At 46.7% G+C, this 27,754-nt stretch overlaps 1 protein-coding gene across 2 annotated transcripts in view; it reads left to right on the forward strand.

Moving 5' to 3' along the window:
- Positions 1-27,754, forward strand: part of LOC141085433 (cell adhesion molecule CEACAM1-like) — a 91,523-nt gene that overhangs the window by 25,813 nt on the left and 37,956 nt on the right. For both annotated transcript variants that reach the window (XM_073570795.1, XM_073570796.1), the window contains exons 3-4: positions 3,647-3,913; positions 23,471-23,728. In XM_073570795.1, coding sequence (XP_073426896.1) covers positions 3,647-3,913; positions 23,471-23,728 — 525 coding nt within the window. The remainder of the gene's footprint in view (positions 1-3,646; positions 3,914-23,470; positions 23,729-27,754) is intronic.

Genomic DNA, 27,754 nt, shown 5'->3' on the forward strand with positions numbered 1-27,754 from the left:
GGGCAATGGCGCCAACAGTCCACAGTACACAAAACAGTCTCTGGCACACAGGACCCGGTGATACCGGGCTCCGTAATCCTGTTTGTGACGCCAAAATGGGTCGCCCTCCCAGGGCTGTGGGGTACTTGGTACCGGGCCGGTCCTTCAGAGGGGAATGTCACAGCAGCGGTGACCTGGTCCGTGGCCCTGGGCGCCCATGTAAAGAGGTTGAGTGGTTGAATAAAGTTTATGAATGATTCGTGACTCCACCTGTGGTGTTCGGCAATGAAGATGTTAAGCCGACGCTGCAGACATATCCTCTGGGACAGATGGTGGGGTGCAGCAGTGATGTTATAGCCCTCCACAGGCAGGGCTGTTGGTCCCAGGGCAGTGTAGATAGGTTTTGGGGACTATGGTGCAGTGTATGGCACAAGGATTTAGCAGTGCCGGAGAGTTTGTAGGAAGAAGGCAAGGACACAACAGTGTTATGAATGAGTCACCGGAGGAGGAGAAAACAAAAATACAAGCTAAGTCCGGAAAACCGGAGAGGTTGGTAGCTATCGGATTGCAGACCCCTGGTCCTATACACCACAACTAACAGTAGCCGTGGGGGTTCCTACGGTGCCCTAGACCCCTCGTCACAGCCGGAGAACTACATAAGCCTAAAGAAGGAAAGGGGAAATCTAAACTGCCCCAGAGCAGACCCCAAAGCAGTAGACAGCCCAACTAACTAGATAAGACAGGACAGAAAAGATGCTGGCTGCAATCCGCAAAAAACCCTACCAAAAATGTCCCAACCGTCTGATAGGGAAAAGGCCCTGAAGTCGCTAGACTTCAAAATCACTATATCAGCACTCAGGTATATTCTGAAAACAGAGCAAAGAGATCAACTGATCAGAGACAAAAATGGAATTCAGCCAGTCCCAACCAGGATTGGCTGAATACAAAAACTAAGGAAACCAGACAAAATTTCATGGAATAATAGCAGGGCAAAAACCTAGCTTTTAGTAGACGGGAACTAAGCTGGATGCAAGAGCTCAGAGCAGAAAGGATCACCAGCAGCCCAGCAGGGCGTCGGCTGCCTTATATCCACTCAGAAATTCCAGATGTCCAATCACACTCCGCCTGTTCAGATGACAGGTTCTTCCCATCCCAATCAATTTCACTACCTCTCTTCACCAGCAGAGGGAGTTCATCAGACATCAAAGGTGAAGGGGAGAATGAACTCACAACACAACAGGGTGCAGTTTCTTTACCTTTACTTGGCAAATGCAGTCCAGGATCCTGATTACAGATGGCACAGGAGCAGGCTAGCCTGGAAGCAACTCGGGGATCTCTCTATCAGATGGGTTGTGTAGTCTCCTTCCTAGCGCTGGCTTGAGGTACATCCAGTACAGTGTTACACTGACGTTCCTCCTTATCTTCTCTTAGAACTACGTCGTATGGCAGACAGCTGTAGCCCTCTATCTCTCTTGGCTCACCGGTCGCTGTTGTGCCTTCGAGTCTTAGGTGGGAATAGAGCATTTACAGCTTCCTACTCCTCTGGTTTCTGTTGCAGGACCTTTAGTATCCATACAACTGTGGAGACCAGGCTCCAGATCATGCGCTATCACTGGGAGGGAGCTCTCTCTTCTCAGCTCAACCTCCAGCTTCTCTCCACACGTCTACACTTTTCGCCCTCCTCACACTAACTGACTATTTCCCCTCCTGGCCCCCAGAGAGAAACTTTTCCCCTTAGTATTGGTTCAGAGCTCCCTCTGCTGGTCTGGAGTGGGAACGTGTTGCATGTAAATGGTTAACTGTTAGAGAGACCCTTCCTTGCTTCCAAGCATGACATCACCCTCCCTAGAGGAAGGCAATGCCATTGTGGCGACCATACTCCTGGGGGCACCACACAAGGAAGAGCTGAAGTGACAACCAAACCAGTCTATTGAAACCAGCCCGTGTCTGGAATTGTGCAAGCCAGGGAGGTCCGTGGGTGAGCCCCCTGTGGAAGTAGCAGCTGGAGTACGGGAGCTTTGCGAAGAGTCTAGTGAGCTGCGAATCTAGGACGCGAACAGGAGCAACAGTGCCGTAAAGGAGTGAGCTGTAACGGAAACGTCAGGTACCTTCGTGGGCTGAAGTCGGGCTCAGGAAGAAGGAAAGTTCCGTGTTCACCGTGTTCCGTGTGACATGTCAGCTTGTCTGTGTGGTTCATATGTTTGAAGTGAAGGAAGAAGTAACGTACTGCTGTAGATGAAGACGTATTGCTGTTATCGAGTAAAGAGTCCTGTAGCCATTGTGGATATGCGCTTCCCTGAAGAGAATAAAGCTGAGTTGTTAAAGTTGTTTTCAGCCTCTGTCTGCAGTCAATTGGGTCCCCAAAGTGAACAGCATATGGGTGATGAAACTGCCTCCAGCACAGTGAGTACTGGAACGACCGCAGAAGCTACCCCCCGGCAGCTGCATTATTACACAGCCATTATGTGCTTTTAACAGCCATGGGTGGAGTGGAGATCTGTCCGTGGCTGTTAACCTGTTAAATGCTGCTGTCAATCTGACAGTGGCATCTAACACGCGTTGACAGGGGGGGCGCATCTTTCCACCCGCCTAATAGTATGCGCGTTACATGATCGCGGAGCGCTTATTGGTTGCCATAACAGCAGGGGTCTGCTGATTACCCCAATACTTTAATTATGATACTCTTGTGAAAGTCAGTCTGTAGCTGGCGTTCTTAGGAGATCTTGGTTTTCATTATATATAGCAGTGCTGATGCACTGCTATGTACAGTCATGGCCGAAAGTGCTTGCACCCATGAAGTTGTTCCAGAAAATGAAGTATTTCTTCAAGGAAACTATTGCAATTCCACATGTTTTGTTATACACATGTTTATTTCCTTTGTGTTTTGCTGGAACAACTTACAAAAAAAAAACAGAAAAAAGAGGAAAAGGGCAAATTAAAAATAATTTCACACAAAAGCTCAAAAGTGGGCCAGAAAAAATAGTTGGCACTGGTGATGAGGGAGTATACTCATTGCTTGGGTCTCCCTGAGCATGCTCGGGTGGTCTCTGAGTATTTTGGTGTGCTCGGAGATTTAATTTTCGTTGCCTCAGCTGCTTGATTTGCATCTGCTAGACAGCTTCAATACATGTGCGGAATGCCTGTTTGTTAGGGAATTCCCACATGTTTTCAGCCTGTCTACAATTCGCAAATCATGCAGCTGAGACGATGAAATCTAAATCTTCAAGCACGCCAAAATACTCGGAGACCACCCAAGCATGCTCAGTAAAACCCGAGCAATGATGCTACTCGCCCATCACTAGTTGGCACCCTTCCAAAATTGTGGGTAAACAACATTGTTAAAAGCGTGATGCTCATTCAAACTCACCTGTGGCAAGTAAGAAAGTTAACTGTTTAATTTAAGTAACAAATAATTTGTGTGCTAATATCTACGCAACAGAATGGCCAAATAAAAAAGAAAATGTTTTTTTGCTACAGCACCTATTTCATTGTGTGTCCTGCTCAACATGAAATTTTTTTTGAAAAGGTAATGTTGAACTCATAATTCTATAATAGTAATTTAATTTTCTGAGACATCATTGCTTTTACTTTTTTTTTTTTACTTACATTCAATTCTTGATCTTAATAGGAAATTCTATAACTGTCTTTTGTATTTCTCAATTTACAGATCCGGTCACTAAACCTAAAATCATAGCATCCATCAAACAACCTAAGGAAAGTGATCCATTCACCTTAACATGTAACACCTCAAATGATACGACCATAAGCTGGACCAAGAAAGATATCAACATGTCCTCAGAAACCAAGTTATCTGAAGACAACAGGACCCTCATGTTCTCTAGTGTTAAGAGAGAAGACTCAGGAGAATACCGGTGCAAAGCTCAGAATATTGCCAGTAATGACGTCAGTGATCCGTATACAGTTACTGTGGTCTGTGAGTAACCAGAATATTTGTACGAGTTTGATCATTACAGACTTTTTGTAGCATCCCTTTAAGACCAACAAAGGTCCCACTTTACTATGGAGCAGGGCCTCTATCAAATTCTTGCTGGAAGAGCTACAGAGATGCAAGTGATAGCTGCACACACCTCCTTACTAGAGATGAGCAAATCTTTTAAAATTCAAAATCACCAACCCCAATCATGGCAAAAATTCCCCAAATTCTAAAATTAAACTGAGAAGACATGTATAACACTTTGAGGCCTATTAAGACTTTTTCCAACCCCTTTTAAGCTCTTGAATATAACGCTACTTAAGTAATGCCCAAGTGACCTCAACATACCTGGCTATGGGTAAACGAACGGTATAACAAGAGATACCCAACAGCCTGTTCCACATACACTAATCTTCTTCATTGCTTTGCCATCACACACTATCAGCACAGTGTCTTCAGTGTTTTATGGCTTTCACTCTCCATCTCTATGGCTAAGCTGGGCGCTGTGATATTCTTTCACTATCCAGTTACACCACAAAGTGGCAGCTCAATTCCTTGCCTCTGCTTTCATACAGGCTGCGTTAGTGTCTCCTGATTGGCTAATTTATACCATGTGATGTGATAGCTGCAAAGAAAATATTTTTTTTTTAAACTGTAAATTTTTATTAACGTTTTATCAATTTTTTTTTTTTTTTATTTAAATATTTTTTATTAACGTTTCAGAATTTTTAACAGGAAAGGAAAGAAAGTGGGAAAAGGTTAGGTGAGAAAAGGATACCCCCTGTAAGTACAGGGAGACCCCCAGATGGGGGATAGACAGGTATACAAACATAAAGTACCATATTACGTCATATGTACAAAAAGCTATAGTTGCATGTTACCTGTCCCGTCCGTAACCACTAAGTGGTCTAGGACCTGTTTGGAGGCTTTACCCCCCCATCCTAAACCACACAAGGTGGCTCTAGGACCGATTGGGGTAAATAAGGTTCAAACAAAGCTACAAAGCAGATACCTGCTTATTCTACATAAATATAATATATATATATATAATTATAATTATACTTCTTAATCTTCCTAGTTGTAATCTGTTAAACACAAATAAATTGCCCTGTTAAAACGTACTACTATTATTAGTGCCCGAATCTTTGTAGATTTAAAAACATGAATAATTTAACTCCTAAAAAAAAAAAAATAAAATAATATAAAGAAGAACAAGTCTGCCACCATCTTAAAGTTTTGTAATCTTTAGACATCTTCACGGAGGGTTGATGTCTGCTTTAAGAAGTTTCGAGATCCCAGGTGAGTCTGCCGAGGGCAATCTTCCAATATTTTTCAAAAATTTCATACCCTCTTCCAAGGAAGAAATTAGAAACATCTTTGCTGCAAACTTTATCTGGAGTGAGGAATTTTGGGTCCAAGTATAAGAAATATTAGCACAACGAAGTTCCTTCGTTATTGCTTGGAATGATCTTCTTTTCTTCCATGTGTCCTTGGAAAAATCTTTATAGAAGGATAGGTGGCTATAAGATGATGAGAGAAACAGCGGATCTTTAGCAATGTTCAGCAATATATTTCTAATCCAATTAGGATAAAATGAGACAATGACATCTCTGGGAACGTCAGACGGGAGGGAAGGAGGTCTGCGGACTCTAAAGGCTTTCTCAATCAGGTTTATCTTGCTTGTGTGAGGGATAATTTGATGAATCATTGAGGAGATATAATTGTTTAATTGAAAGGCAGGGACTTTCTCTGGGATTCCCCTAATCTTAACGTTGTTTTTCCTCTTAAAGTCTTCATATATAGCCAGATTATTTCTGAAGAAGTCTATGTCTTCTTGAATTTTTTCTACAGATTTTGCAAGTGAAAATAAATTCTTGGTTTCTTCAGGACGTAGAGTTTCGAGTTTCAACTGAGAAATATCATTCGTTCTGAAATTTTGAGTAGGAATAACTGAGTTTGTTGTAGGTTTAGAATTAAGTCCTTCCAGGAAGGAAAGCAGCACTTTTTGGAAGAGTTCTTTTAAGAAAAGCTCTGACGTACAAGTTGCTTCTGAATTTTCCCCTATAATAGAATTCCCCCTTAGTGTTTCAACAGATATTAATAAAGCTTTAACTAATTTAATTAGGAAATCCTCTGTAGGATAACCATCAGATGCAGGTATTGTGTCAATTAATGATGTGATAGGTGTACTATATTTTTCCTTCCTATGGTCATTCCCTTCATATTCAGAGTTACCCTCTTGCTCATCTTCTGAAGAAAAATCTGGAGGATTAAATTCAGAATCTGTACTAACAGATATATCACTACGTCTATGTTCAGGTGACCCCATCTCCGAAATGTCCTCTAAATGTATACCTTGCAAATCCTCTAATGAGTTATACGAATTATTTGCTTGATCAGATAAATCCCCTGAGTGGTCACTGGGCCCAGAAAATTCAAAACTTTGAGTCTCTATTTCTTCCCCTTGCCATGACCCATAAAGTACCTTCTCATCCTTTTTTGGGATAAATATTGGTGCTTCATGTCTAAGTCTACCATCAATAATTAAAATGGGTGAAAGGGGCCTATGCTGGTTATGTCCTATTAAGGTTGTAGTGTAATCCTGTTGGTCTTCATCCCCCATTACCACCCTGTCACATAACTTAAAGCTATCCCCTATGCCAAAGCTTATATCATTAGAAACATTTAATTCCTCCCCCCTCCTCTTGGGATCATCTCTATTATTATGTGTCTGTTCCACTGTAATAGAGCTTATCATTTCCATTTCCTCCGTTAATACCAATCTCTCCCTCTTAGCCATCTCGTCCATTATATACAATGCTGTTTCACCCCACCTTTCCTCCATTCCCTTTTTATCTAGCTCCCCCAATGAATCAAGTGTTATTCCAGTAGCTGCTTTAAATTTTGTTATAAATTCTCTTTCCAGTACCGACCCCGGGGAGGTTTTTCCTGTAAATCTCCCCGGGATCTCCCGACACTTCAGCAGGCTTGACCGTTGAAGTACTGGGGTCGCTGTCTGCGATGTTTCTTTAGCGCCTACAGCCCAGGGAGTCTGCTGGTCAAGCTGAGTCATCTCCTTCCACTTCTCTTGGCCGGGTGCTGTAAATCCAGGCCGCGGCTTTGTTTTGGAAGGCAGGCCTCCTTCAGATCTCTTCAGAGAACTGTTTAATCCAGTATTAAAGTTGTTTTTCTTCGGATCCGGGTTCTTCTTTATTCCAGGCATTCTTAGAAAGTTTAAGAGTCCAAAGTTCTGCTTTAAAAGTAAGCTTTTGCAGGCTTAAATAGGGGAAATAACAGGAGCTCAGCAAAACACGTCTGCTCCTGTCCCCTGCAAACCACGCCCCCCCGTTTTATCAATTTTTGACAAATAAACATAGATTATAGATCCGGATAAACAGTTAGGCTAGTTTCACACTAGTGTATGGGCGAGCTGTGGAGGGCTGCGGACTTCCTCTGTGAAGCTCCGCCCATGTCTGCACCTCCTCCGGTCAGCTCCGCCTACGTCGGCATGCGGCCTGCGTACCCTATCTTTAACATTAGGTACACAGGCCATGCTGATGTATGCGGATTCCTCCGCATGCATCGTTTTGACGGTGCCGCGAACCGCATCGAACGCAATGAGTTGCATTTTGTTGCCCCGGTCTCCGGTGAGAAGAGAAGCGCCGCAGCAACAGTAAGTATGTAATCCCCCGCCCCGCCGGCTGAGCCAATGAGCGAATTTGAATCCCCCACCAAGCCTCAGATGACTGGTGGCTCAGCCAATGCCGCTCATTGCCTCAGCCGGCGGGATGGGGAATTTGAATCCCGCGACACTCATTGAATCCCGGCCGCCATATCTAACGCATCGGGTATCTCTATATATAAATCTGAGACAAAAAAACTGATCAGCACCTCCTAGTGTGAACACGTGCAAGCTGCGAAGACTGTACTATAGAGAGAAAAAAGAACACAGCAGCACATGTGCATGAATCTAGGCCATGTGAAAACACAGAAAAACATTAAAAACATTCAATTTAGCAAAATTGAGCCCAGTAGTGACATGCTTGTCCAAAGTTGTAGGCTGGTGGCCCAGAAGTGGCTTGTAGTGTAGAGCAGCGACCCATCAGGGGGAGGTCATCTTGCCGTGGTTGATGGGCATACATGAATTGGCCAATTTGTGCACTAAGAACGATTTTTCATCTATTACTGTAAGTAAAAAAAAAATTTGCTAAACTGAATGTTTTTAATGTTTTTCTGTGTTTTCACATGGCCTAGATTCATGCACATGTGCTGCTGTGTTCTTTTTTGTCTCTATAGTACAGTCTTCGCAGCTTGCACGTGTTCACACTAGGAGGTGCTGATCAGTTTTTATGTCTCATTTAAGTAATATTGGATGCTGGCTGCTCCAGTCTGATCTTGCACCCCTCCCATTTGGCCTTGCAGGTGCCGCAATCAGCTCTACCAGCCCATAAATTGTAGGCTGAGCCCAGTAGTGACATGTTTGTCCAAAGTTGTAGGCTGGTTGCCCAGAAGAGGGAGGTCACCTTGCCCTGGTCTATGGGCATACATGAATTGGCCAATTTGTGCACTAAGAACCTTCATTTTTCATCTATTACTGTGAGTAAAAAAAAATTTTAGGAAAATTTTTTTTTGAAAATGTTGCTAAATTGAATGTTTTTAATGTTTTTCTGTGTTTTCACATGGCCTAGATTCATGCACATGTGCTGCTGTGTTCTTTTTTGTCTCTATATATAAATCTGAATGTGTGTGTGTATCACCAACCAATCACGAAGCAGCAGAGTGGGACACCAACCAATCACGAAGCAGCAGAGTGGGACACGGTTGGAGAGCAGGGCTGAGGACGGATACAGCAGTACAGTGCATGGAGAGCGCGGCTGTGAGGAAGACAGTCTTCAAGACAGGGGCCGAGTAGTGTCGGCACCCTCCCAGCCCTGTCTCGGCTCAGTCGGCGCTCCCCATCGCCAACTGCGCTATTCCCCCTCTCCCCTGCAGCTTCCCGGCCTAAATTTAGTCCCTGGCTTCTTCTGCGGCCTACTACAGCGCTAGGCCATGCCCCCCGCAAGCCGCCCAATCACACGCACTGCAGCTCCGCTCTAGCTCCGCCCACTCTGGCAAGCTCCATATACTCCAGCTGCCCGCGCTAGGCCACGCCCCCGCAGGCCGCCCAATCACATGCGCTGCAGCTCTGCTCTAGCTCCGCTCACTCCGCCCAGCTCCACCCACTCCGGCCGAAGGAACAATCTGTGCACCTCTCTCTCCTGGTCCTGGCATCACCGCGTGTGGTGCATGGAGATCAGGGCTGTGGAGGAAGGAAGACAGCGGGGCTGTAAGCAGGGGTCTCAAACATGCGGCCCGCCCTGAGGCAGGCATCTGCGGCCCTTGGTGCACCACATGTCTCACTCCCTGAGGCAGGGGGAAGGCACGAATTCAGGAGCGGCGATGGCATTGGCTGTTCTGTGCGCACACACTGCACAGGACCTGTGATGAGGCCACAGGAGGGGGAGGAGTCAGGGGTCACATGTGATCAGGGGCCTCAGTGTGTGCAGGATGGACGCTGCTGTCTGTGTGCTAGTTGTCATGGTACTGGATGAAGGCTAGTTTTGCATGGGGTCAGGAGGTGTTTACAGAGTGGACGGAGCAGAGCCCTGTGTGTTCGAGGTGTATGGAGTGGAGCCGTGTGTTCGAGGTGTACGGAGCGGAGCCCTGTATGTGCGAGGTGTACGGAGTGGAGCCCTGTATGTACGAAGTGTAAGGAGCCCTGTGTGTACGAGGTGTATGGAGCGGAACCATGTGTGTACGAGGTGTATGAAGCCCTGTGTGTATGAGGTGTATGGAGCGGAACCCTGTGTGTACGAGGTGTATGGAGCTGAGCCATGTGTGTACGAGGTGTATGGAGCGGAGCCATGTGTGTACGAGGTGTACAGAGCGGAACCCTGTGTGTACGAGGTGTATGGAGCGGAGCCATGTGTGTACGAGGTGTATGGAGCCCTGTGTGTATGATGTGTATGGAGCGGAACCCTGTGTGTACGAGGTGTATGGAGCGGAGCCATGTGTGTTCGAGGTGTACGGAGCCCTGTGTGTACGAGGTGTACAGAGCGGAACCCTGTGTGTACCAGGTGTATGGAGCGGAGCCATGTGTGTACGAGGTGTACGGAGCCCTGTGTGTATGAGGTGTACGGAACGGAACCCTGTGTGTACGAGGTGTATGGAACGGAGCCATGTGTGTACGAGGTGTACGAAGCCCTGTGTGTATGAGGTGTATGGAGGGGAACCCTGTGTGTACGAGGTGTATGGAGCAGAGCCATGTGTGTGCGAGGTGTACGGAGCACTGTGAGTATGATGTGTACGGAGCGGAGCCCTGTGATTTCGAAGTGGACGGAGTGGAGCCCTGTGTGTATGAAGTGTACGGAGCAAATCCCTGTGTGTATGAGGTGTACTGAGCGGAGCCGCATGTGTACGAGGTGTGCGGAGCCACGCGTGTATGGGGTGTATTAAGTTTGAAAGGAATGCGGCCCCCCAGCTCAAATTTTTTTCTTATGGGCGACCCATTTACTCTGCCGAGTTTGAGAAACCTGCTGTAGAGGGAGAGAGCGGGAGAGCAGGGCTGTGAAGGAAGAGAACGGGGCTGTGGATGGAGAGAGCGGGAGAGCAGGGCTGTGAAGGAAGAGAACGGGGCTGTGGACGGAGAGAGCGGGGCTGTGAAAGAAGAAAACGGCGCTGTGTAAATTTTTAAAATTTAGCAATTTTCAAACTTTTAATTTTTATGCTCTTAAATCAGAGAGTGGTGTCACACAAAATACTTGATAAATAACATTTCCCACATGTCTAATTTACATCAGCACAATTTTGGAAACAAATTTTCTTTGCTAGGAAGTTATAAGGGTAAAAAGTTGAGAAACCATTTTTTTAGGGACCACATCACATTTGAAGTCACTTTGAGGGGTGTAAATGACAGAAAATACCCAAAAGTGACACCATTCTAAAAACTGCACCCTTCAAGGTGCTCAAAACCACATTCAAGAAATGTATTAACCGTTTTACATGCTTCACAGGAACTGAAGCAATGTGGAATGAAAAAATGAACATTTAAATTTTTTTCACAAACATTTTAATACAGAACCAATTTTTTTTATTTTTACAAGTGTTAAAAGGGAAAATGAACCACATTTGTTGTGCAATTTCTCCTGAATACGCCGATATCCCATATGTGGGGGTATACCACTGTTTGGGCGCACGGCAGAGCTTAGAAGGGAAGGAGCGCTGTTTGACTTTTTCAATGCAGAATTGCCTGGAATTGAGATCGGACGCCATGTCATGTTTGGAGAGCCCCTGATGTGCCTAAACAATGAAACCCCCCAAAAGTGATACCATTTTGGAAACTAGACCCCCCAAGGAACTTATCTAGATGTGTGGTGAGTAGAGTTGAGCGACTTTTGGTTTTTTAGGGTCGCGTTTCGTTTCGTGAAACCCGACTTTTCCAAAAGTCGGGTCAAGCAAGATCATCCGATTATAGGGAAAAGTCGGGGTCGTCCCGAAACACGAAACCCAATGTAAGTCAATGGGGAATAAAAGTCGGCAGTGAGAGGAGGACAGGAAACACACCTACAGTTCCCATTTGAATGCCAAAAGCATCAATTCTTCTTACTTAAGCTTGTCAACCTTAATTAACTTCATAATACAAGTTACGCACTGAAAAATGGGGGTTATTTGGCTAAAGTTGTGGGGGGGGGGTGGCTGCAGGTTTTCATGTGCCCTGGGCGAAAGAGCGCCCCTTTAACACATACCACAACTCATCATGCTCCGATACGGCAGAGAAATAGCGGTATAGTACAATGAAAAATACCTCACTTTTTACATCTCATGACGAGGCCCATCTATTTCTCCATACAGAATCATTGGTCCCATATAATGTTTGAAACAGTATATGATGAGCTCCACATAATGCTACAGTATATGTTGGTCCCCATGGATGAAGCTCCACTGTCTTATGGGCCCAAATAATGCTCCAAACATAATGGGCCCCATTTCTAATGCTCTAGTGTATAATGGGCCCTGTAAATGCTGCTCCAGTGTCTGATGTCCACCTTTGGAATGTTCCAGTGTATGGTGGGCCCCATCTATCATTCTCCAGAGTATAGTGCTCCCCAAAAAATGCTGTCCCAACATTGAAAACAATCAAATAAGTCTCCTCGCTAGGGAATCCCTGTACTTGTCTGGACTCCTCGTCGTCCCCATCTTCCATCTCACTGCACAGTATTTCAACTTTGCAAGTGCTGTGATCCTGAGCAAGCAGGGGGGGCCCACTCGTTGGCGACGGCACTGGCACAGGGCCCCTGATAGTACGGTGGTGTGTCTGATGGCGGGTGTGCCGAACCTGCACTTTCATCTGCAGCTTCCTCTTTGTCACCGTGTAAGATGGAACTGTATATGGGAAGGGTAACCTGAGTTTCATCAGGGTCAGATTCAGGTCGTGTAGCGTGCGAGGGGAATGTAGTGGTCTGGGTCAATGTACCAGCAGATTCATCGAGCAGTGGCTGGGCATCAGTGCACTTGTGTCGCCCCCAGGAGTACGGTCGCCACAGTGGCATTACCTTCTTCTTAGGGAGTGTGATGTCATGCTTGGGAGCAACGAACGATCTCTCTAGCAGGTTAACTGATTGGACGGCATTATTCCCACGAGTCATGACCCTCCAAACAGCGTTCATGAAGGCAAAGTGTTTGTTTTACGTGGGCAGTATGGTTGCAAAGCTGAACCTTAATGGAATGTCCAGAAGGGCACCACCAGGAGTGGAGCCTACGGTTAAATTCGACTCCACCTGGGAAACCTCAACCATGCCAGCTACAGAACAGATGCACACATTGCAAGCTTAATTCCGTTAACGAACGAGACTCCGTCATGCCCCGCGGTCCGAGTCCGGCTTACTAGAGGGACACGTGAGGCTCTGGCACATGAGATTGGCCAATAACTGGTGTGTCATGCCCTTACATGTCCGTGGCTGCATGTGCGCTACACTGAAAAGGCCAGCGTTTGTCGCTTACAGGTGCAGATAACCCGCTGAACAACGTTAGTGATGGGGATCACTGATTACAATTATTACCCGCGAACAATGATTTCCCAGTAAGTGCAGGTCAACCGCAGTTCCGGAATTAGGCCTAACCGTCATTCCTGAAAAAATGAAAAACTTACGTGTGCAAACCACAGGTGCTGTAGCTTGCTTAACAGCTCGCCAGCCGTTCTAACGGCCAGTATGGATTACACGTGATTGCACAAAGGTGAGAAAGGGTACCGTACCCCAGATAACATGTATGGATAGCGTACACATTCAAAATATATGTCTATACATCAGGAGGCAGGCTCAGACGGTGTTAGGCCCAGTATGGATTGCACGTGATTGCACAAAGGTTAGAAAGGGTACCGTATCCCCAGATAACATGTATGGATAGCGTACACATTCAAAATATATGTCTATACATCAGGAGGCAGGCTCAGACGGTGTTAGGCCCAGTATGGATTGCACGTGATTACACAAAGGTTAGAAAGGGTACCGTTTCCCCGGATAACATGTATGGATAGCGTACACATTCAAAATATATGTCTATACATCAGGAGGCAGGCTCAGACGGTGTTAGGCCCAGTATGGATTGCATGTGATTGCACAAAGGTTAGAAAGGGTACCGTTTCCCCGGATAACATGTATGGATAGCGTACACATTCAAAATATATGTCTATACATCAGGAGGCAGGCTCAGACGGTGTTAGGCCCAGTATGGATTGCACGTGATTGCACAAAGGTTAGAAAGGGTACCGTATCCCTGGATAACATGTATGGATTGCGTACACATTCAAAATATATGTCTATACATCAGGAGGCAGGCTCAGACGGTGTTAGGCCCAGTATGGATTGCACGTGATTGCACAAAGGTTAGAAAGGGTACCGTTTCCCCGGATAACATGTATGGATAGCGTACACATTCAAAATATGTCTATACATCAGGAGGCAGGCTCAGACGGTGTTAGGCCCAGTATGGATTGCACGTGATTGCACAAAGGTTAGAAAGGGTACCGTATCCCCAGATAACATGTATGGATAGCGTACACATTCAAAATATATGTCTATACATCAGGAGGCAGGCTCAGACGGTGTCAGGCACAGTATGGATTTGACGGCCCAGACTACACAGCGGAGGAGCAGGGAGAGGTAAAGATTGCAAATGCTGGGGCCCTGCCCAAGCAAGGGGGGCCCACTCGTGGGCGTCGGTACTGGCACTGGGCCCCTCATAGTACGGCGTTGTGTCTGACGGCGGGTGTGCACCACCACCGTCAGAGACACTTGATTGCACTATGAAGGACCCTGTGCCAGTGCCCGCGCCCAAGAGTCGGCCTACCCACCTGTCCAGGGCAACGGCACTCGCACGGTGTCGTGCGCTAGGTGGTGACCCTGGCCATGGGGGGGGGCAGCACAGTTAGGGAGTTTTATTAAGTGGCATATGTTGATGTTGGACATTCAGCTGATGCAAAAGGTGAAATAGGTCAAGTCCCAGGAAGAGGTGGACCAAAGCAAGCCATTTTTCTGTCACCCTGTGTGTCATCAGGGGAAGGTGGGACAAAATCCTTGGAAACCCATGCGTGGTTCATTTTAATGAAGGTTAGATCATCCACATTTTGGGTTGACAGACGGGTCCTTTTTTCTGTCAGGATTGATCCAGCTGCACTGAAGACTCTTTCCGATAGCACACTTGCAGCTGGGCAAGCGAGCTCCTGTAAGGCATATTGGGCCAATTCAGGCCAGGTGTCCAGTTTAGCGGCCCAATAGTCAAAGGGGAATGACCTGTGTGGGAGAACATCGATATGGGAGGAAAAGTAGTTTGTAACCATAGTTGACAACTGCTGTCTCCTGTGACTTTCCATCGATGCAGTATTACCAGTTGTGTGAGCGGTACTTGAAAAATCAGTCCACAACATTGTCATGAAACCCCTGTCTCCAACGCCACTTCTGCTGTGTGCACCACGAACACCTCTGCCAAGCTGCCCCCGGCCCGTACGGCTCGTGTGAGAACCATCACCGCTGCTGTGTGCTGGGAATGCCTCAAGCAACCGATTTACCAGAGTTGCTTGTTTATTAGCCAATATTAGGTCAAGGTTCTCCTGTGGCATGATGTTTTGTAATTTGCCTTTATAGCGTGGATCCAGGATGCTGGCCAACCAGTAGTCGTCATCGTTCATCATTTTGGCAATGCGTGGGTCCCTTTTTAGGATCTGCAAGGCATAATCTGACATGTGGGCCAATGTTCCCGGTGTCAATGATGCACTGCGAGTGCTGGGTGGAGGAGCACTTTCTGGCAAATCCACATCCCTCCAGTCACGCACAAACCCTGTACCAGACCTTGCCACGCCAACATTTTCACTTGCCCCACGAGATGCATCCTCCTCCCCTAAGTAATCATCCCCATCATCCTCCTCCTCCTCCTCTTCTTCCTCCACCTCGTCCAGGAGAGGTCCCTGAGCAGACAATGGCTGAATGTCATCAAGGATTCCCTCCTCCTCTTCCTCCTCATCAACATTGGCTGCAGACGCCTGCTCCTTAAGGTGCGTCAAAGTTTGCATGAGCAGACGCATAAGTGGGATGCTCATGCTTAGGATGGCGTTGTCTGCGCTTACCAGCCGTGTGCTTTCCTCAAAACACTGAAGGACTTTACAGAGGTCTTTCAGCTTCGACCACTGCACACCTGTCAACTCCATGTCTGCTCTCAAAGTGCCTGGCCGTGTATCCTCCCACAAATGCATTATGGCCTGCCTCTGCTCGCACAGCCGCTCCACCATGTGCAGGGTGGAGTTCCACCTTGTTGCAATGTCGATAATGAGGCGGTGGTTGGGAAGGTGGAGCAATCGCTGCAGCTTCTGCATACGAACGGAGTGTACAGGCGACCGGCGGATGTGCGCGCACAGTCTTCGCACCTTCTGGAGCAGGGCTGTTAACTCCGGATAATTTTTGAGGAAGCACTGCACCACCAGGTTCAAGGTGTGAGCCAAGCAAGGTATATGGCTGAGTTTTGAAAGGGCTATGGCTGCCACAAAATTACGGCCGTTATCACTAACTACCTTGCCTGACTCAAGATGTACACTGCCCAGCTATGACTCAGTTTGTCGCTTCAAGTACTCGGCCAGCACCTCGGCGGTGTGTCTGTTGCCCAAACACATCATCTGCAACACAGCCTGCTGACGCTTTCCACTAGCTGCTCGATAGGGGGACACATCGTGTGCAACAGTGGCAGCTGCAGATGGAGTACTCGTACGACTGCGCTCTGTGGACGAGCTTTCGCTTCTGGAGGAGGAGGAGGAGGAGGGTCGAACGCCTACAGCCAACTGTTTCCTATACCATGGGCTAGGCAGCACTGTCCCACCACCGCTGTCCCCTGTGGACCCTGCATCCACCACATTAACCCAGTGCGCAGTGATGGACACGTAACGGCCCTGGCCATGCCGACTGGACCATGCATCAGTTGTGAGGTGCACCTATCCGCTCACTGACTGCTTGAGTGCATGGACAATGCGGTCTTTCACATGATGGTGGAGGGCTGGGATGGCTTTGCGAGAGAAGAAGTGGCGACTGGGTAGGTCATAGCGTGGTACTGCATAGGCCATGAGGTCGCGGAAAGCTGTGTTTTCCACCAACCGAAAGGGCATCATCTCAAACGAGATTAGTTTGGCAATGTGGGCGTTCAAACCCATGTACGCGGATGAGAGACTGAGTACTTTCTTGACCTACTCATAGTGTCTGGGAGGGTGAGCTGGACTTGAGAGCTGCATATGGTGGAAGTAGCGGTGGACAGGGCGGACTGAGAGAGGGTTGATGATGGTGATGGAGTTGGTGTTCTTTCTGATGGCCTAGAATCAGTCTTTCGTTGATAAAGCAGTGGGATTCCCTGACTGCTGTGGCCTTGCAACGACACCTCAACATTTGCTGCTGTGCTAACCGGTGGGCTTACAGTGGGGGAAACAATGTAGCGTTGCTGACTACCTTCGTTGTGATCAGTTGCACATGTGGCACTTGAGGTTTGGTGTTGTGTCCACGCTTGCAAGTGCATGCTGGTTAAATGTCTAAGGCTAGTTTCACACTTGCTCTTTTTTTGCAGCGCGTTTTTCCCGCAAAAAAACGCATTGAAAAAACGCATACAAAAGCATACAACTGCTGCGTTTTTTTCAAGCATTTTTATGAGCATGCATGAAAAAAACGCAGCGTTTTTATGCGTTTGTATGCGTTTTTAGTGCGTTTTTACCGCGTTTGCGTTTTTTTCCAACATTAGGTGGCCCCTCACACTAACCCAAACCATGACTTTACTAACCCTAACCCTGACCCTGACCCTAACCCTAACCCTGACCCTAACCCTAACCCTAACCCTGACCCTAACCCTTAACCAAACCATACTTAACCCTAACCCTGACCCTAATTCTAACCCTAACCCTAACCCTGACCCTAACCCTTAACCAAACCATACTTAACCCTAACCCTGACCCTAACCCTAACCCTAACCCTAACCCTGACCCTAACCCTTAACCAAACCATACTTAACCCTAACCCTGACCCTAACCCCAACCCTAACCCTGACCCTGACCCTAACCCTAACCCTAAACCCCTTTAACTAACCCTAACTCTAACCCAAACCCCTAAATTCCATGGTTAACAAAAAAAAACGCATGTGCAAAAAAACGCATACATAAGCATGCCAATGCGCACATATGCGCACCCATAGGCTATAATGGCCATTTTTAGCGCAAAACGTGCGCATACGTGCGCATGCGCTTTTTTGCAGGGCCAAAAAATGCAACATGCTGCGTCTGGAAAATACCAACGCACACCCCAAAAAAACGCAGCGCATGAAAATCGCATACGTGCGCATGCCAGCGCGCAGGTATGCGCACCCATGTTAAATATAGGGGAAAAAACGCATGCGCACGTATGCGTTTTTTTCCAGCGCTAAAAAACGCAAATGTGAAACCAGCCTAAGCATGCAACTGGTATTCAAATTTTTCAGATTTTTCCCTCGGCTAAAGGTCTTTGCGCACTTCTTACAGATAACCTTGGCCTGATCATGAGGATTTTGGTCAAAAAAGTGCCACACTGCACTCTTCCTACTTTGGCAGACATTTTGCGGCCTTGCACGCTGTGATCTTTTGACCCTCTGGACAAGCTGTCCAGCAACTCTTTTGATGTTTGGAACCTGTCTTTGGAGTGCTCCGGGCCTGCCAGATAACAGCTGTTGCGATGTCGATGTGTGCTGTGGATGCTCCTCATCTGAGCTATTGGAAGCAGCACCCTCTTCCCCCAATGGATGCCAATCTGGGTCAACAACTGGGTCATCCATCACCTCCTCTTCTATGTCATGTGCACCTTCCTCTGTGTCACCGTGTATGGTGGTATAGTGTGCGGGAAGGGGCACCTGAGTCTCATCAGGGTCAGAATCTGGCTCTGTACACTGCGAGGACAATGTAGTGCTCTGAGTGAATGTACCAGCAGAATCATCCATCAGCGGCTGTGCATCAGTGCACTCCATGTCAGATTCATCTTGGCCTGGGTAATTCACCATTTGACTTGATAATCCAGGCATGGTATGTGAAAACAGCTCCATGGAGTAATCAGTAGTATGGCCTGCGTCATCCTTCAATCTTGGTTGGGGTGAAGGACACAAGGAAAGGTGTGGTTCATGAACATGAGCCTCCAATGACGACTCAGTGCTTTTACTTTTTACAACTGAAGAAGAGGAGGCGATAGAGCTGGAGGCTGAGTCAGCAATGTAAGACAAAACTTTTTCCTGATGCTCTGGCTTTAAAAGCGGTTTGCCAACTCCTAGAAAACTAAGCATTCGAGGCCTTATGTAGCCAGACGTTGATGCAGGCTCAACACCTCCTGCATTCGGTCCTATTTTGCTCTTGCCACTACCATCAGATCCACCACCAACACCATCATTACCAGCTGCCAACCCCCGCCCAATTCCACGGCCTCTTCCACCAGCCTTCCTCATTTTTGGTAGAAATGTAGACAAAATCCAACAAACTATATAGTAATGTAAAACAAGGTACAAGGTGTCTATAGGACAGGGGAGATTTTGAATTTCTGCAGACACTTGTGGACACTGGACACTTTTGGATTGTGTGAGGGCCACTGATATCTGAGCGCTATGTCACAGGCTCGATGGCACAGCTGTGACAAAAGTGACTAGAGGATAAGGGAGATTTTGAATTTCTGCACACACTTGTGGACACTGGACACTTTTGGATTTTGTGAGGCCCAATGAATATCTGAGCGCTATGTGACAGGCTCGATGGCACAGCTGTGACCAAAGTGACTAGAGGATAAGGGAGATTTTGAATTTCTGCACACACTTGTGGACACTGGACACTTTTGGATTTTGTGAGGCCCAATGAATATCTGAGCGCTATGTGACAGGCTCGATGGCACAGCTGTGACCAAAGTGACTAGAGGATAAGGGAGATTTTGAATTTCTGCACACACTTGTGGACACTGGACACTTTTGGATTGTGTGAGGCCCAATGAATATCTGAGCGCTATGTGACAGGCTCGATGGCACAGCTGTGACCAAAGTGACTAGAGGATAAGGGAGATTTTGAATTTCTGCAGACACTTGTGGACACTGGACACTTTTGGATTGTGTGAGGGCCACTGATATCTGAGCGCTATGTCACAGGCTCAATGGCACAGCTGTGACAAAAGTGACGAGAGGATAAGGGAGATTTTGAATTTCTGCAGACACTTGTGGACACTGGACACTTTTGGATTGTGTGAGGCCCACTGATATCTGAGCGCTATGTCACAGGCTCGATGGCACAGCTGTGACAAAAGTGACTAGAGGATAAGGGAGATTGGATTGCTTTTAAAAAAGCAGTTTTCGGAGCAGTGGGTAAACAGCAATGCAGGAATGTCAGGAAGCCTTAGAAGGCAGCCCAACAACCAACACCACTGATACACCACTATATAGCCTCCCCTTGCACTGCAAACACAGTGACTGGAGTGTTGTGCAGGCCAAATCGCTAGCAGCAGAAGCAGTTTTTTTGTCTTCTTCCCTGCCTAACGCTCTCCCTACAGAATCAGCAGCAACCTCTCCCTATACTGAGATCGGCAGAAGTAAGATGGCGGTCGGCGTGCACGCCCTTTTATACCCCCTGTGACGCCCACCAAAGCAAGCCAATCACTTGCATGCCCTTCTGAAAGATGGTGGTGACCCCTGCCTATGTCATCATGTTGCCCACAGTGTCCGTGGATCCTGATTGGCTGAAAAAGAGCGCAAAACAAACTTTTGAAACGCGACTTTGGCGCGTAAGTCGCCGACCTCGTGGCCGACCTCATCCTATGGTCGGGTTTCGTTTCATGAAACCCGACTTTGCCAAAAGTCGGCGACTTTTGAAATTTTTCGACCCGTTTCGCTCAACTCTAGTGGTGAGCACTTTGAACCCCCTAGTGCTTCACAGAAGTTTATAACGTAGAGACATGAAAATAAAAAAATCATATTTTTTCCACAAAAACTATCTTTTTGCCCCCAAATTGTTATTTTCCCAAGGTTAACAAGAGACATTAGACCCCAAAGTTGTTGTGCAATTTGTCCGGAGTACGCCGATACCCCATATGTGGGGGTTAACCACTGTTTGGGCGCATGGAAGAGCTTGGAAGGGAAGGTGTGCCGCTTGACTTTTTCAAAGCAGAATTGGCTAGAATTAAGATTGGACGCCATGTCTCGCTTGGAGAGCCACTAATGTGCCTAAACAGTGGAAACCCCCCAATTCTAATTCCAACCCTAACTCCTACACACCCCCAACCCTAATCCCAACCCTAACCACACCCCTATCCCCAACACACCCCTAAACCTTATCCCAACCCTAACCATAATCCTAGCCACAAACCTTAACACACCCCTAACCCTAATCCCATCCCTAATCTTAATCCTAACCTAAACCCCAACCCTAACCCTAGCGCTAGCCCCAACCCTAACCCTAACTTTAGCCCCAACACTAACCCTAAATTTAAACCAACCCTAACCATAACTTTGTACCAAATCACTTTAGCCCAACTCTAACCCTAATGGGAATATGGAATTATATCCACTTTTTTATTTTAAGAGGGTAAAAAAGGGGGGGTTGATTTACTATTTTTTTATTTTGATCACTGTGATTTTGCCCACGTGCTGTGTTGCATTTTTGTGTACTGGGCGCAGCGCCAGCAGAATCATACCAGCGCACGGTCAGCGTTCCCAACGCTAAATATAGGGTACACTGATCGCATGCAGCATCATGAGATCATAGGAGGAAGTGACCGGAGGGGGTGCAGCTGGGGGCGGGGCTTAGCCGCGGCCCTGCACTGCACCCGAGAACACTAGTGTGAAACTAGCCTAAGAGATTTAAGGCGCCGGTGCAGGGTGCTTTAGCCGCAATACGGGTATACCCGGTGGGAACCCAGCAGCTGCACGACCGCTCACGACGGTATCCGGACACGCCCCCGCAAAGAAAATAATTTTAATTGCCGATTCTGCTATTTTAACTATCCAGATGTCAGTTAATTTTTGCACCTATCTATATAGCCTTAAATTTCAGCAATTTCTCAAAAGATAATATTTCCAGCTTTATGCCAATATGGTTTCGAGATGGAATCTGTTATTAGGATCAATCCTCCTAAGCCGTCCATATGGGCATGTAGGTAATAGGAAGCTGAATAAAATAACACCTGGATATATGTGATCTGATGTCTTATTCCAGAGACATCCCATCTTCTTAATATGTAAGATCTGTTAAGATCTATGGGCCAGACATAGATCTCCCGGAGAATCTGCCTCCAGAACTTTAAATGAAAGGAGGTATTAGCAGTGTGAGACATGTAGTGACTGATAGTCTGCTCTGATCTGATTGCTGAGCTGTGTATGATTATAACTGATACATCTGCTGGAGTCCGCTAAGTGCTTTAGTTTCCATCTCCCAGGCAGCCAGTGTTGTAATACAGCAGATCTGTGAGAGCTGCAGCAAATGCGTTTGTAAGGAGACAAAGTTCAATTCAACTGTCCTGTGTTAGTTACATGTCTCACATTGGTAACACACCTTTTCTTTTAAAGCAAGCTCTGGAGGCAGATTCTCACGGAGATCTATGTCTGGCCCATAGATCTTAACAGCTCATTTACACATAAAGAAAAACATGGATATCTCTGGAAAGTCTGGAAAAAAAAAACATTGGATTGCATTTATCAACATATCATTTTATTCTGCTTCCTGTGACCTGAGTGCCCATATAGATGGCTTAAGGGGTTGATCCTACTGACATATTCCCTTTAACTGTCTAATATGGAATCCTGACCTTTATAAACTAAGCACCACCCACCAATTACAAAAGGGGCATTTGCTGTACCCTTTACCTATTTTATGCAGCAGAGCAAACATTTCTGTCCTGCATCAATACTGTTAGGGGTCAAAAGAGTGCACCATATTCAATTAATTAGAGCAAAAAATTGTTAATGAAATAGAGAAACTCTATTACTGCAGACAAAGCCCCCTGAGCAGGTAATGTACCAACCTGTGCCCCTTTTATCTAAAGAGGCTAACACTTTCTGCATTAATGTGAAGGCTCCGCTCATTTGCACCACATTTGCCTTCAGGAAGTGACATCCTTCACCCAGCCATCCATTACTTCGCTACATGAATCCTCTAGCCTTTAGGATGCAGACTAAGCCACATATAAAAGTCTCTTTAGAAAGCAAGGTGTCTCGAATCTTAAAGGCCAAAGGTTCAAAATGGCTACCTCGAACAGACTTTGCATAAGTCATTCTTACTAATAGATTCAAGAGGAGCCTTAATCTTCACCCTTTAATCCCAGTATAGGGATCTGGTACTACAATGGGGTCTAATGGATTGCTGCCAGGAAAGGGATCCCATCCAGAGGCGCAAACCAGAAGCACTAAGTGTCACCAAGCTAGGACAAAGCCAAGAGACTCATCTGACTCAGCTGTCGGGTGACCTGGGACCAGGGCTCCTTCCCTGTCCCTAGCACTAAGGGGTGCCCTAGCTTGCCCTATTCCCTGGAATACTTCTGAAGGTGAAGATGCCGAGGCCTCCACACATGCCTTATCTCCTGAATCAGCCCTTCCCCCACCAAGCTGCTGTGCTATATGTGTATCTGTGTATCTGTGTTAATGTGTGTAAGTATATATGATATATGTATGTATGGTGTATGCCTGTGACCGGCAGTAACCTTTTTACCGCCGGTCAAAGCTGCAAACTCACATGATGTCATCTGAACTTAACGCCAATCAAAGCTGCCAGTATTTCTCAGATGACAGCTTGAGAAACACCTGATGCTAGGGCTGCAGGACCCAAACACTAGCACAGACTTCCTGGAGAAGTCTATATTCGGGGTCCAGGCACAGACACTAGGTGTTCAGTACGTTTACTACTCCGCTTCCCCCATCACTAGTGAGGACCCTATTCCTTTTGGAATTATTACAATGAATTATCTCATTGGCAGCTTTACCCAATGTAACTACTACTATCCTTTCATTTTGCAGATGGCCCAGATAAGATACAAATAGAAGGAGCAGTACTTGTGAACCCTGGTTCTCCCTTCACTTTAACTTGTTCTGCTGATTCTTTCCCACCTTCTGAATACCAATGGAAAATCAATGGCACAAACTTAGAGGGAAATACAAGCAAATATAATATTAGTAATGCTGCACCTGAGGATCAAGGACTGTACACATGTGTGGCGAGGAATCCGGTAACTCTTCTGTCTGCTAATGGCTCTGCATATGTGATTGTGACTGCAGGTAAAGGCATAAAGAAATTATTTAATTGTTAATGCAACTGTTTTACAGTTTCAGATAGTTGAAATATTGCCAGATTAAATATATTTGTTTATGGTTGCAAAACCTAGAGAAACTCTCTGTCCCTTCCTTTTGGATCTACTAAACCTGATGTAGATAATTACAGATGAGCAAATGTTTTGAAATTCAATTTTGCCAGCTTGGATGAATTTCAAAGCTTAAAATTGCCCTTAAAAGATGTCTGTAGGACTCTTTCCAATCTTTTTCAAGCTAATTAATGCAAACACAGCCTTAGTAATGTCATTGTGATCTCAACATATATGGTTGAGGGTCAACAGATTGTAACTAGTGATGAGCGAACGTTCTCGCCACTACTCGTTACTCGCCCGAGTATCACGTTACTCGGTGTACTCAGCGAGCACCGAGCATTTCCGGGATTACTCGGCGGGAACTCGGGTCTCCACCCAGCTTTTTTGGCGATCTTTAGAGACCCAATCACGATGCAGGGATTGTCTGCCAGCCAATGAAACGCTGCAGCCATCTTTATTGTGGTCATGCAGTGATTGGCTGGCTGCACAGCACCATCAGGGGCATAAGAGACCGGACGCCACCCTGCTCGACGCATTCAGCTCAGGATTTAGATAGTGTAGGAATAGCTGCTGCCGAGATAGGGTCAGATTTGGGGATTTATTAGTCAGTGTGGGGTCTACCATCCTAAAGTACTCAAATCCAGCTAAACCAACAGTCCTTCTAAGGACTAGTTCTGGAGTGTATAGGTTGCAGTGTTAGGTAAGCAGGAGATTGTACGTCGCTCTATACATATCAGTGCAAGTCCTTCAGGCACTGTATGTGTGTATATATAGATATTGCGTACATCAAGAGGGTCCATTCCATTACTGTCTGCTGCTGCTACCTATAGCATATATTGACCGTATATACCTAGCCCAATGTCTAATTGGTTAGGAAAAAAATTTTCGGCCAGGGTTAATAGAGCTTATTTTATTGCAAAGCAATCCAGAGCCCTTTCTTTTTTCCATTTGCTTTTTGACACTGCACAATACAGCCAGATCCTTTTCCTAGCAAAGCGTGAAAATCCAGCAATTTTAAAGGGGTCCCAAAAATCCCTTTTGCATGTGCAGAGAAATCTTTCATTTTGATGTGGTACGATCCAGTAGAATTTTTTTTGTGTGTCTTACACAATTTCTTAACAAGAAAGCTTGGGCACTCAAATGAAAATTTTATTGCCCAATGAGGCAAGTACCACCATACAAAAAGGAAAAACAAAGGATGACCCAATTGAAAGACAGAAAAACTTCCACAACGTTTCGGCACGAACATGCCTTTTTCAAGCTGAATCTGCTGTAGAAGGGGGTCATAGGTAATGGAACCTAGTCTGCATTCATGCCTGATCTGTAGCATATTAGGACATCACTCCAGGCCATGCAATGTGTTCTAACCTCTGCTTGCTGTATGCTGTAAGCCCCCTGTCCCCTGCATACTTCCTGGCTGTAGGACATATTTGTCAGTGTGGTATCTCCCTAACAGGCCTCATTTATCTGTGCAAAAAATTTAGACATTTTAGGCCTACATATTCTAGTGTTTTTGCAGTCTGTTACCGTACTTATTGACACAAATTTGATAAGCCAAAAAACATTTTTACCTACAGTCCAGATAGGTAAAAGTGTGGTTTTCCCTCACACGTATCACATACAAGTTCGCTCCCAATTCAGCCATTTGTAGCGAACGTGTATAATATTCTAGTCGATTTACAAAGGGCAAGGCGCATGGCAAGGGACGGGGAAGTGGACGTGATGGTGCATGCCGTGGCCATCGGAAATCTGAAATTGGGCCACCAAAAACACCTACATCTTCTCGCTGGCCCTTAGTGTCCGAAGTCCTAGGGGACCGCGGTAAGACAGCAATATTGAAGCCAGAGCAGTGTGAAAAGGTTGTTGGTTGGATAGCGGATAATACTTCCAGTTACTTATCCACCAGCACCCTGTCTTCCACGCTGTCAAGTCAGAGTAGCCGTGAATCCGGACCGCATATTCCTGACTCTGATCCTCCTTCCTCCCACCATGCTGAGTGCCCTGAGACAACTGATCCCACACTCGGACACTCCGAAGAACTGTTCAGTTTTCCATTTGGAGATTCGTGCCTCTAGCCTGGTCCACTTGAAGCGGGGCAAGATGATTGTCCATGTAGCAATGCACAAATATTGGTGGACGATGATGAAACACAATTGCCGGAAAGTCAGGAGGAGGACCAGGGTGCGGAAGTGGAAGATGATATTGTGGATGATATAGTAAATGACTCAACCTGGCAGTAGGATATGCAGAGCAAAGACAGCAGCACACAGGGGGAGGGAGGCGTAGCATCCCTTCAGGCAGGAAGAAGCTGTGTGGTGGTTGCAGACAGAAGGCGAGCAACCTTTCCCATAACACCAACACGATGTAAGTTGCCAGTCCAACTATTGGGTCTTCCCGAGTCTGGTTATTTTTTAAAGACTCTGACGATAACCCCAAACAGGCCATTTGTAACACCTGTCATGCCAGCATCAGCAGGGGTAGCAAAACTACCAGCCTTACCAACACCAGCATGATTAGGCACATGGCAGCAAAGCACCCAATTTTGTGGGCCCAACCCCAGGCTCCAGGAACAGTGTCTGCAGGTGACACCACTGCTTCTTCCATTGTTGTGCGTGCAAGCTAATCCCCTGTGCACGGTGCATGCAAAGATGCCTCCTGCCCTGCACCTGCCGTTGCCCACTGTCAAATTGCACCATCATGAAGCACATCCTTGTCAAAGCGCAACATTCAGTTATCCATACCCCAGTCACTGGAACGTAAGCGGACTTACACAGCCAACGCCCCACAGGCCACAATACTCAATTCTCACATTTCTCGTATGCTTGCGCTCTAAATGTTGCTTTTTAGGCTCGTAGAGACAGAAGCTTTCCGCTACCTGATGGCGGCGCCCTTCCCAAGGTACTTGGTCCCCAGCCACCACTATTTCTTCCGCTGTGCCATCCCGGCATTACACAAGCACGTGTCCCACAACATTACCCGTGCCCTCATCAATGCAGTTACTGGGAAAGTACACCTAACCACGGACACGTGGACAAGTGCTAGTGGCCAGGGACGGTACATCTCGCTGACGGCACACTGGGTTAACATAGTGGAAGCCAGGATCCAGTCAGACCTTGAGAAGGAACACGTCCTCCCGACGCTAAGGATTGCGGGCCCTACGCCAATCAGGGTTGCACCCACTGTGTAGATCTCCACCTCCTCTTCAGCCTCCATCTCTGAAATGAGTGCATCAGTCACAAGCTGGAAGCACTGCAGCACTGCCAAAGCAAAGCGGCAACAGGCTGTGCTGAAGCTCATTTGCTTAGGTGACAAACTGCACAATACTGGAGTTGTTGACAGCTTTGAAAGAGAAGGCAAATGTGTGGCTGACACCGCTGAACCTCCTGCCAGGCATGGTTATGACAATGACAGGAACCTGGTGGTGACTCTGAGGCCAGGCGACCTGACACACGTACCATGCCTGGCCCATGTGCTTAACCTCGTTGTTCAATGTTTTCTTTAAAGCTACCCGGAACTGCTGGTTAAAATACGCCGCCTGTGTGCGCATTTTAGAAAGTCAGCTACAGCTTCAGCCGCCCTTGCCATGCTTCAGCACCGATTGCAGATTCCGGCTCACCAACTAGTGTGTGATGTCCCCACGCGTTGGAACTCTACACTGCATATGTTGTAAAGGATTTGTGAGCAGAAGGGGACAGTTGTTGAATACCAGCATCAACAAGGCTGGCGTTATTCAGGTTTGACTCCACACATAAGACCTCAGGCGTGGACATGGATGTCAGACATATGTAACATCCTCCAAAACTTTGAGGAGTCCACCAAGATTGTGAGTGGCGCTGACACCATAATTAGTCACCATCCCACTCATTTGCATTCTGTTAAGCTCTCAATGAAAGAGGATGCATTGCAGGCGGAGCACAAGGACATGGAGCAAGGAATCATA

The sequence above is a fragment of the Dendrobates tinctorius genome, unplaced genomic scaffold (assembly GCF_039654945.1).
Source record: "Dendrobates tinctorius isolate UK_male_01 unplaced genomic scaffold, ASM3965494v1 ptg000028l, whole genome shotgun sequence".
NCBI classification, from domain to species: Eukaryota; Metazoa; Chordata; class Amphibia; order Anura; family Dendrobatidae; genus Dendrobates; species Dendrobates tinctorius.